This window comes from Pelmatolapia mariae, linkage group LG16_19 (assembly GCF_036321145.2).
Source record: "Pelmatolapia mariae isolate MD_Pm_ZW linkage group LG16_19, Pm_UMD_F_2, whole genome shotgun sequence".
Classification (NCBI taxonomy): Eukaryota; Metazoa; Chordata; class Actinopteri; order Cichliformes; family Cichlidae; genus Pelmatolapia; species Pelmatolapia mariae.
In genome coordinates, this window is record NC_086241.1 from 36,371,819 (window position 1) to 36,385,463 (window position 13,645).

The 13,645-nt window shown below is 41.8% G+C and overlaps 1 protein-coding gene across 1 annotated transcript in view; it reads right to left on the bottom strand.

Moving 5' to 3' along the window:
- Nucleotides 1-5,663, bottom strand: part of cntnap5a (contactin associated protein family member 5a) — a 118,555-nt gene extending 112,892 nt beyond the window's left edge. The window contains exon 1 of the mRNA XM_063497037.1: nt 5,483-5,663. Within this exon, the coding sequence (XP_063353107.1) occupies nt 5,483-5,555 (73 nt within the window). The 5' untranslated portion in view covers nt 5,556-5,663. The remainder of the gene's footprint in view (nt 1-5,482) is intronic.
- Nucleotides 5,664-13,645: the final 7,982 nt, after the last annotated feature.

Consider the following 13,645-nt stretch of genomic DNA (forward strand, 5'->3'; position numbering starts at 1 on the left):
AAGTTAATCCTCAGCTCTTTGGATAATTAATTAACTTGTAGTACGAGCGGCTTTTCCAATATTGCTCTCCCTCTCTTACGTTCTCTAGTAATTAAATTGTCTCGAGAGCTGATAGGACAAAACAAGCAGTACTGAGATATCATCTGGGAAATGTTATATGTTTGTTTTTGATCACAAAAATAATAAATGAACAGCAAACAAAAAGAGATACATTAGCATAGGTGGACCTGGATATTTCACTTCTGGGTTCTTTGTGTCCATTTAGATATTTTTGCTTTTACAACCCGATCATCACGCTTCACTCTCCAACTTTTTCACTACATTTACAAACTCGTCAGACCATCTTTATTTTTTCAGAAATTGTGATCTTGCCCTGTGATGAAATGATCTAGTGAAATTATAAAGGAAATGTTATGGCTTTAATGGCATTGTATTTGTTCGCTACTTGTAGTTTTGTGGCCTGTGTTTTTCCCATCCCATAGTGGGTTTTTTCCCAGTATAGTATCAGGATACCCGATGAGTAAAAACAATAAATTCTTTCCATGAATTTTGTCAGCAGCTCTATCTAAAAATGTCTGGACGTGAACCTGTGGAAGGATTATTAACAGATGAAGACGACCTCAGAGTGTCTCTTCGCCCTCCGTTCCTCTCCGCCTGTCAGCAGGCACACATGCAGCAGACCCTGCTGGCATCATTTTTTAATTCATTCAATAAATGCATGTTTGTTAATGAAATTTCAAATTAAATAACCCAGATTTCAACTATTAACCAAAATTGTGATGATTGCAACAGCAGCTTTAGCCTAGCCTGGTACAGCTCTGTGCTACAATAACACACAGAACACAAGTTTCCTCATGAAAAAGCCTTCAAGTATATTCAGTCTGTCCTCTCTCTACACCACCTTTAAACATCGAACACAAAACTGACAACAATACTGTCACTGTCATTTTAAATATCATTAGGCCACCAGCGCTCAACAACACACACACACACACACACACACACACACACAAAAACATGAGTGCCTTGATTTTCTTTTCTGACATCATCAGGCTTCCGATTGGTCCACATGTCTGTATAGTTAGGGTTATATAACCACCTGTTGCTTTGACGTGACACCTCTTAACACCAATTTTTTTTGCATTTTTTAAAGGAGTTGAAAGGTTGTGGTTTCCTAAGCATTAAGCATTAAGCCTAAAGTTCAGGATAATGACCGTCAACAGCCAGCAGCCCCATCTGACCACAGAGTGCTGCACCACAGGAGCTGTAACACAAGCACCAAGCAACGCTAAACTGCTGTATGCTCCCTGTTCATTTTTATTGAGCTTTAGCAGGTTGGAAAGTAGTTGGAATGTAGTTAATGAACTTCAGATCCTATACATATAAAAATTGCAAAAACTTTCAACATGATATTATGGTTCATGACGCCCATGTGTGCGTCCTTGTCTGGTGAAAGTTTGCTAACATGCTAACAGGAAATGCAGAAGAATACTGGTGTTTATATTTGGTTCATGATCACAGGAACATTTTTCCCACCTTTTATTTTCTCTGCTTGCAGCAAAAACAACCAAGGTATGAACCAAACACTGATTCTGAAGATGTCGTACAACTGAACCTTCTGCAATAGCAGGACCGTGTTAATCTGCATGGTCAGCCAAATGTCCAGGTCACTAGTAAAAACATATAAAAAGCCACACACAGATACAGCCTGCTTTATCTCAGCTGATATATAAATGTGCTTTGAGTGGTCCACACCAGCCTTAGTCATTAAAAACCACAAAGCCAGCTGGGGAATTGTGCAGTGAGCTCAGTACATTTAAAAGAAAGCACTCAAGCCCTACATGATACACTGATAGCACTGATAGTGCTACTGGAGAACACGCTGTGGTTTCTTATTGTCAGCACATATTTCCACTACAGTCAATAAAACTAGATTTTTACTATAATAATAAAGTAAGTGTTATTTCCATATAGTTGTGAATGGGTCCTGTTGCCTGTATCCAGCGTTATTGGACCAATAAGCCAATAAGATAAAACAGAACGCGGGCATATCGCCGTGTCTTTGTAGAGCCAAAGGACGCGCACACGGGCCTCTCAGAAGAAAATGGCTGCCATTAACTCTGTCACCTGATAAACCAGCGATGATGCATCTTTGTTCGCTTCCTCGTTTCCCAGCGGTAAATATAAGAGCAGCTCTTTGACCTCCAGGAGGAGCTCGCCATTTCATCAGGCCACATGTGTCAAACCTGATCGCAGGTCACGTTTGAAAACGCATCACTGTCACAGGTGACTAATGCAGCTGTCATCTGAGCTCAGTTTCCCACCTTAACACAAACTGCTTAAATCCTGACACAAACCTGAGCGCGCAAAGACAGACGAGCACATGAAACGACGGCATGCCCGTGCTGAGTTCTTTCACTGCTGAAAATCACTTTTTACACTTTCAACATGACAAGAAAGGACAAGAAAGGTTAGGAAGCTCCTTTTTACACACACCATCAACATATCAGTTTAAACAAAAGCTACACTGACTCTGTTAGTTCTTAAGACACGTCACACTTTGTTAGGCTGCAGCTAAAAAACAGCTGATGGATTTATTCTAATAATCTATCAGGAACACAGAAGCACATGCTCACACAACATTTATTAATAAAGCAGTAGATCATATAGACTTAGATCCAAATCTAAATTATTGTGTAAGAAACTGACATTTGAACTTGAAATGGTTCATCTCTACATTCTGCCTGATAGAATGTGTTCAAACAGCCAAGAGGTTAGCATGTGAGGCTAAAGTTCAACACACAGTCTAAACATAATAATAATAATGTGGTCATCCTCGCAACTCTGATTGGAACCACAGAAGCTCCGCCCACCTGGTGTGACCGGTTACTGCGTTCACCAGATATCAACACAATTTCGATCCACTCCTCATGTGTTAACCTCTTTGACATGTCAATGGCTGTGAACAAAGAGAAACTTGTAAATAACTCATGAAAGAATAAAGTTACGTTGAAACCAAGCACACCATTGTTTTTCTTGTGACATTAGCAATAAGTTTGATGTGTCACATGGCCCTCTTCCTATTGAAAAAACAAAAGTTGTATCCAAGATGGCCGACTTCTAAATGGCCACCATGGTCACCACCCATCTTGAGGAGTTTGCCCCCTCACATATACTAATGTGCCACAAACAGGACTTTAATATCACCAACCATTCCCATGTTATTACGGTGTATCCATATAAATGGCCCACCCTGTAGTATACTAAATTCACTTGCATAATTAAACATTTAAAACAGACAGTTTTTGTGACATTTGTGAACGTTTTGTTTCCCAAACTGCAAAAAATGCAAAGCTGGAAAGTTATGAGACACAGTGCTGCTGTGGGGTTTAACAAGCACCGCCCACCCACAGTATCACATACTGTGTGCTGCAGTTGTTGTGAGGACAAAGACCCAAAGAAACAGACCAGTGAATGACTCAGCTTACTGTAATTAGTCCAGTAAAGTGTGAGGATAATAAGTGAACAGCAGCAGGTAAACAGTGCAGAGTCACAACATTTGCCTTGTTTTTATATTTGTAACAAAAAGGTTAATGGTAGCAGCAGACTAATTACATGCATTACCCAGGTAAACAGGTGTATCTGCCTCTAAACAAATAGCTTAAAGAAAAATTTAGGGCCAGAATGAATTATTATAGGCATGAAATAACAGAGAACAAGAACCAACCAACTGGACTTCAGATAGAGAGGCTGACGTTGTCTTAGTGCCCTGAGTTATAATTTTGGTCAACATAAGTGAGAGCTGTGGAATAACTGCACTGACTGAGCAGGCTCATTACTAAAGGTTCATGCTCAGCAGGTCCCTGATGGTTTCCTCTGTTTCCAGTTGGAGAATAGATAACTGTTATTCTATATTTGTCAGAGCTGAGCTCACTAAGGGCACCCACAGGCCATCCCATTTCATGTTTAATCTTTAATATGTAGGACATGGAAACATGTTTGTTTTAAATAAACAGATATATACGAGCAGCCGTGCTTTTGTTTGTTTTGGTTGGCAACATTCAAAAGAATATTTTTGGTTTGTGGTTTAAGACAAAATCTTTGTCTGTTTGGATTCTGCTGAATTTGAACTCCACTAGTTCAAACCTTCAGTTTGGATAACTTCAGACTGTGCTCACTGACCAGAACAGTTCCAGCTACTTCACTGTTAAAACAAACATTTGTGTGTGCAACAGCTTCTGTACAGAACGACCAATGCAAAGGACACAAGCCAAAGCAGATGAGTAGATAAATGAGACACAGGCATGCAGGAGTGAACCTGCACCATGGCCCTTAACCATCTGGGTTCACTGCTGGTCAGTCATATGTCCTCTTATGTTGCCAGGTTGGATTGTTGCCACATGAAAATATAAAGAATTAACTCTTATTTTTATTTTAGGAAATAAAAGTGACCATCTTACTGTAAAGCCACCTATGAAAGCCAGTTACACAGCTACTGAACGTTTACCATGTAACACAGATTTGTATCTGTTTCTGTTGAAGTTGGTGTGAGACATCACAACGATCATCTTGAAGGACACACATTGTGATGCTGTTGAATTGCACATTATGGGACTTTATAATATTTTAACCTCCTGGTTTGCACTTTGTCATTGAGAGAATTCCACAGTTCACTGAGATGCTGGATCACAAACTCTGAGAATTAATGATCGAGGCCTTTTTTTTTTTTTTTTTTTAAATTGCTTGTTTTTATCCAACCATGAAAACAACGATGGTCAGTTTACTGTAGAAACGAAGGACAGCAGAAGTCCTTTATCCTGGGATCAAAACAATTAATTTTGCTTTTACAAAACTCAGATAGGTGGTCGATAGCCAATCGAGATTTTTAGGACTATTACTGGACGCAGTAATGCAGGTAAAAACAAACGGCGTCAAATCACGGTGTAAAAGTCTCGTTCTGGAGTGACAGCTTTTGCGGGGTGTAAGAGGGGGCTTGTACGTAGGAGTCGACCAATACCAGCAGCCGTCTGAGCAGCACATCTGTGGCCAGTCAGCACTTCTGGTTCCCCAACACACATCAGCAAAACATGACCAGAGACTGAGACTCGTAAAAATCCCACATGAAAGCGCCAACTAAGGACGAGCACGGCCGCTCCGCAGCGCATCTGCCTCGAACCAAAGGAAACGAACCTGTTCGCATGACCTTCATCGTGCAGTCCGTTCAAAGCAACACCACAGCCAGCAGACATCAACAACTTGTTTATGTGCTCGAAACCAAAAAGTGAAGTGAGGAGAGCCGACACCAGCACAGCGGTGCCGCACAATAATCACGATGCTGCTTCTGCAACAATAGGAAGGCTCAGCTACGAGGCGCGCGTAAAACTCCGCCGGTCTGAGCAGCCCCTGATTCAGGCGCGGCGCCAGCTGTCCGCCCGCAGAGCAGAGGCGCAGACAGGTGAGCGCACTGAGGTGAAACACTTACAGTGAGTGGCGGCGGATGCTCCGCTAAAGACGCTCAGCGTGTAAAGGGTAACCATCGGCAGCAGCAAAACCATTTTCTCAGCTGTAGTGCGCTATTATCCGTTAGTCCGCAGAGAGCAAAGCAGGACTTGCGGCTCCTCCTCGGTCCTCCGGCTTGGAGGGATAGCAGAGGTCTGATGTGAAGGAGCAAACCGCTCCCACGATGGCACTCCCTCACTGCGAGGTACAGCCCACCCCCGCTCCCCTCTCTGCCTCTCTCTCTCTCTCTCTTTGTCGGGTTCACATTTTATTGGCAGAGCAGTGCACTGCGATGCCCGAGCATTGCTATAAAAACACAGAACAATAGCAAAAAGATCCGCAGAGAAAAGCCGCAATCCCTGCTGTATATCGCTCCGTGTGTTCAGACATCATAAAATAACACACTTGGAGCTGCTGATGACTTCATTTCACTGCACAGCAAAAGCTGCTGTGGACGTTTCCAGAAAACACAGGGTTCAAGACTCAAGTCCAGCGCACTTACTTACACAAAACGTTTGGACATGGCTGTGTTGAAGTGGGAAATATGAAGACCATTTCACCCGGAATAAACAGTCACGGCACTTTGTTAAGCTATCACAGGAGATACTTAGCATACATGTTACTTTGTTTCATCGCAACAAAATATTTGATTTTACTTAATACCTCATTTATTTTATTGTATTTACTTTGACTTAAGATTATATTTGTTTTGTCAAGTTGAATTTTGTTTCATGGAGTCTATACCAGGATATTATTTAGACCATTTTGTTACAGATTATCCTGTCGTCCATCTTTAAAGCGCTAGACAAATTCTTTGTTCAAATAACTTATTACGAAGAATATAGTTTATTTATTTTTATTAACACTGTAGCTCTTTCAGAGTTGATCTTTGGTCGCTTGCTGTTGTTTCATTCATTTTAGTCCAGTCTTTGTACACAACCATTTCTTAAAGGAGTGTTTTTGTGTTTCTTGTCCTCTTCATACTGACCTATGAGTCCATCTTAAAAAAGATCCCTAACTCAAGGGATGAACCAGTTTGTGTCTACATGTAACAGACAACTTAGCAAAGAACCATTTTAAAATCATGTCTTTAGGACATTTTCACTAACAGATTTTGATCCAGCATGTAAAAACATCAGGAGAGCGTTGGATTGGGACAGTTTCCTTTTTCAGCACAGCATCTCAAACACACTGCCAATGCAGTAAAAGCAAAGCTCATAGAAGATCACATTATGGACTTTTGCACTTTTATTTCTACCTGCTCAGCTAGTATTTACATGAACATCTACAGGCAACTGTGACAATCAGCTGGCAACCAAAGCTTTCACTACGAGGTTTTCGGTGCAGCACTTTCTTCGGCAGTTAGCATCCTCCAGGAACCAGAACATTCAAGTCAGGAAATACACGTTTCTGTAGCAGCTGGTGATTATGTCACATCCAACATGGTGGAGAGCTCTTGATCAATGTGCACATGATACGATGTGAAAACCCTCTGTAGTGATAATAATAATAATAATAATAATGCAGAAACATATGTAATTATATTTATGTTTGGAAATCTGAGGTTTTCATCTGTCAAATATTAGTTAATGTTAGCATACAAGCTAAACTGATACCCACCATAGCAGTGATCCAGGGAAACATGGCTGCCTTCTTCATAACGTCAGTAATGTCAGTAGTAAGGTTTGTTTGTCATGTTGTTCTTTGGAGTCTGTGTTTTTGCTGCAAGCAAGTTTTTTGTTATTAACTGACTCTGTTCCTGAGCAGGTTTGCTTTTTGTTCATGCTGGGAGAGGAAGACGAGCATGGAGGCAAGTCACATACGCAGTGCACATTCGTTAAACTACATAGAACACTATTAATAAACTGTGTGAATGCATTTATGCACCCAGCGTGTATGTACAGTCGAATGCTGAGACAACTAGACTGCAGGAAGCTGTTTGGAATACACAATGACTGAACTCTCATTGTGAAGCTAGCTATTAGAATTGTGGTGGCGTGATGTATGTAGTACATTTTTAATGACATTATATTTCATTAAAAAGTTATGATATTCCAGTCAGGAGAATAATATTCTATTATATTCTGCTATATTTATTCCCGATGTCTTTACATTCATACATGTACACTGACAATAAAGCACTATTCTATTCTATATTCTATTCTGTTGTGGAGTAGCACAGATTTAGCCTCTGGACATGTAAAACAGCAGACGGTATAGTTGCTACTACTAACAGCACCATTACACCTTTATAAACTGTGATGATAAGAGCAGATCAGGTCACTTGCATAGGATTAACCTCTGTGAGGTAAAGCGTATGTGATGATAGAGATTTGGAGGCCACGCTCATTAAAAGTTCATTTGTTGCTATGGTAGTTTGTGCTCTACTTCTCCCCCCATCTGAGAGTGTGTCATACTGTGGCAGTCTGACTTTTATTTTGTTAAAGACCTTGATTCTTCATGCAGGCTGCAGTTCATCATTGTGTTCTGTCGCTACATCGTGCTGCTGGCAGCACTGACTCAGTCTGTTTTCTCAAAGTTGCCAGGTTTTTCTGTGACAACTTGTCTCAATGGCCAATTTGTGGTCACTCAGCCTTTTTGGAATAATGTCCCTGATTGTTCATGCTGCCCAGTTAATCTGCCACTCTATATTGGCTGTTCTGTGCTAAAACAGAGCTGAAGTTTGGGCATCGTGCTCAGTGCGCGCACTTTCTTTGGCTTTGATTTGCTGGTCAGAGGCTGAAAGTCCAGCTGGTTTAGAATTCTCTCTGTTTTCTTCTCCTCGTACCACCGAGATCTTGTGTTTTTCACTTTATTTATTTGGTGATGAATGTCATATAAAACAATGTATGAACCTTGGCTAAATTTCAGTGCCTTTTTCTTAAATAGGCTGTGATAAAACATGCATAAAACAAAACATAGGATGGGAAGCAGAGCTTTCAGCTATCAGGCTACTCTCCTGTGGAATCAGCTTCCAATTTGGGTTGTGGAGAACGGCATCCTCTCTGCTTTATTTATTTATGTATTTTTTCCATTCGTTATTTTGTCTCTTTGACAGCATAAAAGATGAACAGGAATGGGACAGAGACATAAAAACACACATCGGGGTAGTTCTCAAACATTTAAGTCGAGGTCTTTATATAGTGTCCATTTCCACCAGTTCCATTTGAAGGCATCCAGTTTGGTTCGTCATAGAAACTTCAGTTTATCTCCTCCATTATTTCACTTTCAGCGACTCCTTTTTCAGCCAGTTCTTGTGATAACTTTCTTCACAGCCACAGTCATTATTTTAAACAGGTAGATGTTCTCTTTTTTAATCATACCTTCTGGGATCAGACCAAGGTGTAAGACCTGGGAAGTTCACACTGACAAAGTCCATCTATCAGCTTGGCATCATCTGAACAGCATGGTTGCAGTTTATCACATGACCGACAGACGTGTAGGTTGATTGGCTTTAATGTGACCACATTCTCTCCAACATTGTTGTTTTGCTTCAACTTGAGTTTATTATCGACGCTGAGAGCTGAAACTGGTCGATGTGACTCACAGTAATCTTTGTTCCTGCTTTCTTTTGGAATCACAGAGATGACGTCTTCACTCCTCGAGGGAACAGTAAAGATGAGATTTCCTGTTTATAGACCTTATGCCGCTCGTCTGGGAAGCCGTCACTCCCGGGGCTTTTGTTTGTCTTCAGTTTGCTAAAAGCGTTGTCCAGTTCATTCTTACTTGTTGGAGATGTTAAAGCTTGGCTCAGGTTTGTGTCTACTGTTGGAAGGTCTAATTTCAACAAATAGTTTTGGATTATTGTCACATATGAATGTTGGTGGAGTGTACAGCATCTCATAGCAACTTTTAAAGATTGTTTGAATCGTCTCTGAGTCCAGTGTGAATTTATTAGTAGATGGGTCTCTAATTTTATACAGTGGCTTGCAAAAGTATTCGGCCCCTTTGAACTTTTCCACATTTTGTCACATTACAGCCACAAACATGAATCAATTTCACTGGAATTCCACGTGAAAGACCAATACAAAGTGGTGTACACGTGAGAAGTGGAACGAAAATCATACATGATTCCAAACATTTTTTACAAATAAATAACTGCAAAGTGGGGTGTGCGTAATTATTCAGCCCCCTGAGTCAATACTTTGTAGAACCACCTTTTGCTGCAATTCCAGCTGCCAGTCTTTTAGGGTATGTCTCTACCAGCTTTGCACATCTACAGACTGAAATCCTTGCCCATTCTTCTTTGCAAAACAGCTCCAGCTCAGTCAGATTAGATGGACAGTGTTTGTGAACAGCAGTTTTCAGATCTTGCCACAGATTCTGGATTGGATTTAGATCTGGACTTTGACTGGGCCATTCTAACACATGGATATGTTTTGTTTTAAACCGTTCCATTGTTGATCTGGCTTTATGTTTAGGGTCGTTGTCCTGCTGGAAGGTGAACCTCCGCCCCAGTCTCAAGTCTTTTGCAGACTCCAAGAGGTTTTCTTCCAAGATTGCCCTGTATTTGGCTCCATCCATCTTCCCATCAGCTCTGACCAGCTTCCCTGTCCCTGCTGAAGAGAAGCACCCCCAGAGCATGATGCTGCCACCACCATATTTGACAGTGGGGATGGTGTGTTCAGAGTGATGTGCAGGGTTAGTTTTCCGCCACACATAGCGACATTTTGGTCTCATTTGACCAGAGCACCTTCTTCCACGTGTTTGCTGTGTCCCCCACATGGCTTGTGGCAAACTGCAAACAGGACTTCTTATGGTTTTCTGTTAACAATGGCTTTCTTCTTGCCACTCTTCCATAAAGGCCAACTTTGTGCAGTGCACGACTAATAGTTGTCCTATGGACAGATTCCCCCACCTGAGCTGTAGATCTCTGCAGCTCGTCCAGAGTCACCATGGGCATCTTGGCTGCATTTCTGATCAGCGCTCTCCTTGTTCGGCCTGTGAGTTTAGGTGGACGGCCTTGTCTTGGTAGGTTTACAGTTGTGCCATACTCCTTCCATTTCTGAATGATGGCTTGAACAGTGCTCCGTGGGATGTTCAAGGCTCGGGAAATCTTTTTGTAGTCTAAGCCTGCTTTAAATTTCTCAATAACTTTATCCCTGACCTGTCTGGTGTGTTCTTTGGACTTCATGGTGTTGTTGCTCCCAATATTCTCTTAGACAACCTCTGAGGCCGTCACAGAGCAGCTGTATTTGTACTGACATTAGATTACACACAGGTGCACTCTATTTAGTCATTAGCACTCATCAGGCAAGGTCTATGGGCAACTGACTGCACTCAGACCAAAGGGGGCTGAATAATTACGCACACCCCACTTTGCAGTTATTTATTTGTAAAAAATGTTTGGAATCATGTATGATTTTTGTTCCACTTCTCACGTGTACACCACTTTGTATTGGTCTTTCACGTGGAATTCCAATAAAATTGATTCATGTTTGTGGCTGTAATGTGACAAAATGTGGGAAAGTTCAAGGGGGGCGAATACTTTTGCAAGCCCCTGTACATTGAGTGTTTAGTTCTTTGTGCTCTAAGGCGCCTTGCTGGAATTTTTATTGCCTTTGATCCTGATTCATAAAATGTTTGTTTCGTGAATCCCATTTTCTTTTCCAGTTCTTCATGGTTTTCTGTCCTGATTTGTTTCTTATAATCCCTCACTATGGTCTGTTTGGTGTTGCCTTTCTAGTTCCCTCAACTGCTTTTGTAAGTTGTCATATTTGAGTCCTTCCATTTTTTTTAATATAAAATGTTCTAGAAGTGAGGTTACCGCTCATTACAGCCTTAACTGTATCGCAGACTATTGTAGCTGCCACCTCATCATCTTTGTTTAAATTAATGCAATCTTGAATTTCTCTCGTTATTTCTTGCACTATTGTTCTTTTGTTCAAAAAGTGTTCAGTCTCCGTTGGGTCTCTGGTTTTAAGTCTTCCAGGTGAAAAGTGCTGTGATCTGATAGGTCAGCTGTCCCAGGTGCACAGTCTAAGACCCTCTGTCTATCTGTATGTTCATCAGGAAATAGTCACCTTGTGAGTTGCAGAGTGATGTGTAAATTCCTTTCCCCCGGTATAGAAATCCCTCCACACCTCAAATAAATTTTCCTTTATGAAGTTTTTCATGTTTTAGAGACGTTGTGCCTGTGCTGTCTAATGCTCGCTGTATGTAGTTTAATAAAATATTCCAGTCTCCTGCACAGACCAAAATACCTTCCCTCAAGGAGATTGTTTGATCAAAAACAAGCCTGAGACATGTCAGGTCACTCTCTGGAGGTGTGCACACTCTCACATATTGCACTGTCAGCGCATTGATTCTTGCCTTTAACAATGACATATCTACCATCTTTATCGACTTCCCCTTTCATCACTTCAAAAAGGACGTTAGATATTAGTGTAATGACCCCCTCCCTCTGCTACTCTTACATGAACTGTAGAAAGAGTTCATACAGCCTAGCTTTTTCACCTTCTCATCTTCGTTTTTTGACAGGTTGACCTGTTTCAGTTCTACAGTGACTTAAAAGCCCATTAACATTGCAAGACACTACATGAACCTTATGTGACATGATCATGAAAGTAACAATCACCCCTATAAAAAGAAAAGAGTCTAGAACTGTAATAGAACATCTAACATGGAAGAAGAACAAATAATACCATGAACTCCAACGTTGGGGCAGAGAACGGTCCTCCTCCATGACCCTGCTGGGTCGTGGGGAGAACCTGTCGTAGAGACAGGGCCCTACGCAGGAGGCTAGTGATGAAGCAAGCACCATCCTATGTGTCCAGCATTCTGCTGCTATAGCCATTCCGAGAGGCTCCTTTGGAATCCCTGGATCTCTGGAGTTTTTCTTTGGCTCTCCCTTCAGCTGTAGATCAACCTTCCTTCTGGCTCTTTTCCTGCCGCTGCCAATCTAGTAGCTCCTTCAGTCGGGTCGCGGCCGAGTCACCCTCCTCCCTCAGAGCGGGTACCACCACACTGAAGCCAGGTGTCTTTAGTTCCAGCCCTGCTTCATGTGCCCTGCTGTAGGTTCTGTTGTTCCAGTGGATTCTCATATTAGTGTATGGAGTCTGGAAATGAATGCCTTTTTCTTTTATGGCTTTCTTTATCCCACTGTATTCTCTGCGTTTTGGAATAATCTCTGCTGCATAATCATGGTCGAAGAACAGCGGTCGGTTTCCAAGCTGTATTTTCCCCTTCTTCCAAGCCTCCCTAACCACAAGTTCTTTAGTTGCAAACTCCTGTTGACAAGTTGACAATAAGGGGGTGTGGAGGGGCCTCGGGGCAAGGGAGCAGTGGCCCTCTGAATTTTTAGATTGACATCCGCAGTTATTGGTAATTCACGCTTTAAAAGCTCCAACACAAAGCGTACAGCAGAACTTCTCTCTTCGCCTTCAGGTACTCCAAAGATGAGGATGTTATTTCTCCTAGACCTGGACTCCAGGTCCATGAGTTTCTGCTGCATCTTCTTCTCCCGCTGCATGGCTGCTGTCAGAGCATCCCTCCACCCACGCCAAGCGAACCTCCATCTCCATCCATTCAGCTCCTGTACTTCCTCAGTGAGGATATCCAGCTTCCTGCTCATCTCTCGACGTATGGAGTCCATAATCTTTCTGAGTTGGTTGTTGTCCCCTTTGAGGTCGGACCTCAGGTCTTTCAGAAGGTCACTCGGTGTAACGTCAGTCCAGGGTAGCCTTACAGTTTCAAGTGGGCTAGAGTTAGCTTGTGGTGCTGCTTCACTGGCTTTCGATGTCATGCTGATTTTCTCTTGATATTTTGGCATCGTTTGTTTATAATATTTGCCTCTTGTGCTTCTGTTTGCCTTTTTCGTCGTATCGTTTTTCCCCTTTTACGTCGGTAACGAGTTTTTAATATAAGACTATTGAATGGATCACCTCGTCCACACATCTGTCTACTCCATCTGTTAATCCAAGTCCATTTATGTATTTGAATTAGCCTTGAAACGTTTCTTTTTGATAAAGCTTATTGTTAGGGCTAATGCTGAACCAACTGTTAGGTTTGCTGCTATAAGCAGCTGGGGACTTCCCCTGATAAACTTGTTCTTCACTCCTTCCTTTGACTCCTCGTGTATTTATATGCCACTACTGCGTGTCATTAACTTTTGTCTCCTGTAGTTTGTGTTTTATCTTTTTTGTTG